The sequence below is a fragment of the Atta cephalotes genome (genome assembly GCF_000143395.1).
Source record: "Atta cephalotes unplaced genomic scaffold scaffold00001, whole genome shotgun sequence".
Classification (NCBI taxonomy): domain Eukaryota; kingdom Metazoa; phylum Arthropoda; class Insecta; order Hymenoptera; family Formicidae; genus Atta; species Atta cephalotes.
In genome coordinates this window covers 1,611,114-1,616,933 of record NW_012130065.1, presented here as the reverse complement: position 1 = coordinate 1,616,933, position 5,820 = coordinate 1,611,114, and the positions used below count along the sequence as shown (strand labels likewise).

Below are 5,820 nucleotides of genomic sequence, written 5' to 3'. Positions count from 1 at the left end.
TTAATAATTAGCTTTATGACAAATTATACAATTTAAAAAAACTAGATATATATATATATATATATGAAAAAAAAACTGATTTATTTAAAGCAAAATTATACTGACTCACAAATATTTTCTAATTATATTTTTTGTATTTTTAACTGTTCTTAACAATAATAAAAATAATTTAATGTTTAATGAAAATATTTTTTTTTATCTTTTTATACTTGTTATTGTTAATAAAAAAATTATTAATTAATGAGAAAAAAATAACGTAATAAAAACAAATTTTAATCTAGTATATATAATATCGTAATATAATGTTCTAGTATATTTATATAATGTACATATAGCGCATTATAAAGAAAAAATATAGTATTATACGCGGATTAACAGATATATAAAAAGTATACATCATATGTAAAAGTTTCATCATATGTTGACAAAACAGTGTACAAAGAAATTTATAAATACATATATTATCGATTGAAGGAAATAAAAATTATTCTCAGAATAATATTCCTGTTTTTATAATATAAAGACTCATTGAAGCATATAAAAAATTGTTGACTTACCTTCTGTTTGAGTTTTTCTATTAATAATTATAGCTTCAAATAGACTCGATTAGCTTGTATTATATAACTGTATTCCAATTATATTATATTTATTCAATAGTATATATTTATTCAATAGTAATTATTTTTGATATGATTTGTATTATTAATGACAAAATTACATATATATATATATATTTACTTTGATAAGAATTCGTTGCAAAAAGGGTATTTTAAACTTGTGTTAAAGAGCTGCATCAACGAATAGCTGCAGCACTATATAAATATGGCTACCGCCCGATGCCTCTTACGCGCAAGTCTCGCCATCTGTATTTTATTTTCGTGATACATTACGTAATGATACGATATCATATTTGTTGACTACAAATTGTTCACTTTTGACAGATATTATGAAGCGATAATAAAACTAAAAATACAAAGCTAATTACTCTAAAATGTTTTTCATAATAACGATAACGTTCTATCAATATAAATGCATTTTAAAATTTTTGTTTTATCTACGCATAAATCATATTTTTTTATCTAGATGTAGATTTATATTGCGGAGATTATAATAAATATAGATGTATAAAATTCTTATTTATTGAGGGACAGGTTCGGATACAAGATTTACGAAGCGTAATGTAATATTGTATTATACAACATATATAATAAAATAATACCAAGTGCGACGCACGTAAATAATATTAATAATTATTATAATATAATAATAATAATAAAATCAATAAAATAATAATAGTAACAAATATCAAGCGAATTTTATGGTGAGCGATGACAATAAAGTTTAAAAATTGAGAAGATACTTTATAGCACGTTGTAATTATATCAGAATCAATTTGTTCGATGTTTCATTGATCTTTCATTATAAACTTTAAAATATATTTTAATTCAACGCAACTTGACGAACTAAAAAAATCGCGCGCATTTTTCATTATTTCCTCGCATTTTCCATTATAATTTAAATCATATTTACGTTTTCGATTTACGAACAGTAAAGAAAATACGTGTGCATTCTTTTCGATTCATTTGTTCAACATTTGGCAAGATTTACACTTCGAAAAGATTTTCGCATGCAGAGACCGTTTTCTCGGAGCGAGTCTCTGATCATCGCGATTCATTCCAATTACCGTTAAATATACAATTATGCGTTCTTATATGTACGCGATAATAACGTAATAAAATGTACAATTTATCATAATCATCATCGCGTTTTGACCATAGGTGGATCTAATTTATCATTCACGAGGACAAAATTGTAAAAGATATTATATCTTTTCCGTGATGACATACATCCTAAAATGTATTTCCGAAAGGGATTATTCCCTCTTCAAATCTTTATCTAGATCCACCTAAAATTCGACTAAAATAGCAATTTATAGCCAGGAAAGAATTGAGGTGGAAGACTTGGAAAATCAGAGATCGCCATTCGAGACCGCGATTGGCGATGGGCTCGCGGAATTGCTGGAGTTCGTTGTCGCCCATTTATTCTTGTGCGGGTCGACACCGAAGCCCTCGTCATAGTTTCCCCGTGTAATAAAAAGTTGCTTGAAGTGCGGGATACAGTACAGCTTGCCGTTATTCAGAGTGAAGGAGTCCATCCTGTTTGAACACATTAATAATGTAACAATAACTATACTTAACAATAATTTCGTAACTGTATTTAATTGAAGAAATAAAAAAACGAAATAGAGAAGAAACAAAAAAATCGATTATAATGTATGTTATAATATTTGTGTATGTACATATTATATTATAATTAAAATTATTATTACTGCCACAGACAAAAAATATTTCTATATTTATACATACATTCATCATGTTAAATATCAAAACATTTTTGATAACTAACACTGCATTTCTTGACATTTTTGTAGGCTCTTCATTTTCTTTAAGCGAAATATGTTTAGTACAGGCTATATTATAATCTTATCTTACATCCAGTAAATGAGAATGGATTAAAATGAATTAAAATTTTTTTAATGCGTACTTTAAATCCATGAAAATGGATTGAATGGATTGAAATGGATTAGATCCGAGCTAACACTAATTTAATATTCGAAAAAAAAAAACAATTCATATTTAAGAGTTACAAATTTTATTCCTAAGACATTTACAATAATTATTACCTGATATTAACTATTTCAAATTGGTATTAAAAAATAACTCATCTTAGTGGGATTTTAATCTGGGATTTCTAAATTATGAATTTTTTATGTTACTCGTTACACCACTTCTTCAATTGATAAACGTGTTATTCATTCTCTACTTCAATTACAACCAGCTAAACCAGTGCACGAAATTATATAGATATAATAAAAATATCTAATAAAATATAAACAATTACAAATTTACATTACAATGAAACAACATTGGGTAAGTGTCGGAAAATCTAATCTCGTTTGGTTGATGTCGCGCCGTAATCAGCGTAATATTCGCTGTATTCGACTTGTGTTCACATCGATTATTCATTTTGCTTCTAATCAAAGAGAAACAAAAGAACATAGCTCAATTCTTTTTATATTATAACTTTTTTGAATTTAGTTGAATTAAAACGAAAAATTTCCTATTTATACAATTTATAATTTTGAATAATTTAAGTAATGATCTATTAAAAGTTATGATCTATTTTTAAATAAAAACTTTTTTTATTCAATTAGATTGAAAAACTGCATTTCATATTCAGAATATTGAACAATATGCACAGGATTGACTGATATTATTTTTAGATTCAATTGGATTGAAAAACTGCATTTCCTATTCAGAATATTGAATTGATTAGTGTCATGATGTTAGTCATGATGTATACAAAATATTATAATGTTATAAAAATATAAAAATATCAAAATATTTAACGTTTAATTTGACAAAAGCTCTCGTACTCAAACACTATTTAGATGTGAGATGTAGGCATTTGAGAGCAAACGCAGTTAGATAAGCGTATATCTGTTCAAATTGAGTAATAAGTTTATAAAATGTCTTTATTAATACGAACGTTTTGACTTTTTTTTTAAGCCTTCTTCAGCGTATATCCCAGGTTTTTTTCTGAAATATTTCATTACTTGATGAGTTGAGATTGCCAATTTGAGTATTGATACCATCCTTAATTAGCGGTGTGACTGTTAAGATCTAGAATATGTTGTTATTTTAAACATTTCAAATAAAAAAAAACTATAATATTATTTTTAGATTGAAAAACATACTCCATGCCATTTCTAAATGAATAAAAATGCATTCAAGATTGAAAAGAATTTATTTTAACATTCATGAATCTGTATTTCTAAAAATTTCAATCCATTTTAATCCATTTCAATCCATTCTCGTTTGCTGGGCATATAATATCTGACCTGATATAAGCAGAAGTTTACATGTCTTTTTCCATTACCTTAAAATGCAATTGCACTGCAGACACCGGAAGCATTGCTTATGGAAGATTTTGTTATTTGTCTCGACCTTCTCCAAGGGGTAGACCTTTTTCTCGCAGCTCTCGCACACCTCCGTGCATGTCGTCTGGATCTCCTGTACGATTGTTACGTCAGAGGAAATTTAATCCTTACGAATACTCCTCAATAACAACCGGATACCGGGGATTTATGTATGCTGAATGTATGATAGATTGTGTAAAGAGAGATGCTCTAATATAAGAGGAATATGTACATACACTACGCGAAGAAGAAGACGAAGAAATGCCGCGTTTCTCGCATCAAGAGATCTTCCCTTGATTTCATCCTACCCACTCCTCCCTTACCAGATAGATTTAGCACCTGTTTTATTTATCATTTGTGTATTATTGTAATAAATGTTACACGTGAAAGATAAACAGAACAAGATCGTTATACATCAATAGAAATGATACGCTAAAAGACGCAGTAAACTAGACTATTATCGCTTCGCTATCTATGCTAATAACAAATCAGAAGAATTTGAGAGGCCGTTAACAAGGACTCGCAATTTGTCACGCGAAATCTCCGTCAACATCTCAATCAACGGAGCAGATCTTTCGCAAATCAAAATCAGCTTAGCGCTTCCTGTTATAAATCACACTAATCTCTTAAGTCTCTTAAATAAATTCATAATTCGTAATTTGCATATTCACAACGGAAGTTATTATTGCACAAATGGAAAAAGGAAGACGGAGAAATATTCGCTGTCGAGAATATACATTTTCGATCTTTTTTCCTCTCTTTCTACAGTACTTAGATACATATCTAAAAAAATCGTACAATGCTCTCTTTTAAGAATGGGTCCTTCGTTTGAAATTCGAGGAACGCGATAGCGTTTTTACCCTGATATTACATGACCGAAGTCGTTCACGTCCCTGTGCTTCTTCTATGAAGTATAAAATATGCCGAAAGTGGCATCGTGCCTCTACATTGACGACGTTCTCGTATTTAGAAGTAGCAGCGAAAATGTCATTTCTATAAGAATTTGCGATAACATTTTATACGATCTTGTAGCGAGTATAAAAAAATAACGGACATGACAGTACAAAAATGATAAAGCCATAGATAAGAGAACATTTTACTCATAAGAAATAATATAACGTATTTTATCTAGGATATAATACAACTATACTGAAGAAAAATGTACTAAATTTTAATAAGTATTTATTTGAGTACTAGCGAAATATTTATTATATGTAAACAATATATGTATTTATATGTATGTATATTTGATACAAGAATCATTAATTTAATTATCATCTTTGTATTAAGTAAATATTTATTATAAATAAATGTTAAAGTAGTACTGTTAAAAAAATATTATTAAGATTTAGTAAATTTTTTCTCAATATAAGATTAATATATAGAATAGATTTGCACTTTCTGTAAAACAACAAATACGTAGTCATAGTTTATCGTATTGCACAGGTGCTGAGATGCAAATATACAACGCGTGTTTGCGAAATAGTTTATTTGAATCACAAATGCGGGAAAGCAGGCTCGAATGCGACAACACGAGAACGAAATTATCGTTTCCGTTTTTTTCACACGAGTATAAAAATCTACTTTACCACGGCGCTAAGCTGTAAAAAGATTCGAAATTTGTAAAAGCGATCGAAATAGCTACGGTCCTAACCGCCAGTCGGCCCCAAAACACCTCGACAGTATCCGATACTTCTTTATTCAGGCCTTTGTCGCACACGTTAAATTGGAGAAAGCATTACCTTTTGCTCCTCGTTCGTTATTCTCACGCACTTTTTTTTCTTTCGCACTCTTACTCTCTCTCTCTCTCTCTCTCTCTCTCTCTCTCTCTCTCTCTCTCT

At 28.8% G+C, this 5,820-nt stretch overlaps 2 protein-coding genes across 2 annotated transcripts in view; both read right to left on the bottom strand.

The window, feature by feature from the left end:
- The window catches only part of LOC105617272 (copper homeostasis protein cutC homolog), a 2,885-nt gene extending 2,313 nt beyond the window's left edge, over nucleotides 1-572 (bottom strand). Inside the window, exon 1 of the mRNA XM_012198875.1 lies at nucleotides 558-572. The gene's annotated coding sequence lies outside the window, so the exon portion shown is untranslated. The remainder of the gene's footprint in view (nucleotides 1-557) is intronic.
- Nucleotides 573-1,969: 1,397 nt separating this feature from the next.
- Nucleotides 1,970-5,820, bottom strand: part of LOC105617163 — a 37,072-nt gene continuing 33,221 nt past the window's right edge. The window contains exons 19-20 of the mRNA XM_012198765.1: nucleotides 3,940-4,073; nucleotides 1,970-2,156 (exon numbers count right to left, since the gene is read on the bottom strand). Of these exons, the coding sequence (XP_012054155.1) occupies nucleotides 1,970-2,156; nucleotides 3,940-4,073 (321 nt within the window). The remainder of the gene's footprint in view (nucleotides 2,157-3,939; nucleotides 4,074-5,820) is intronic.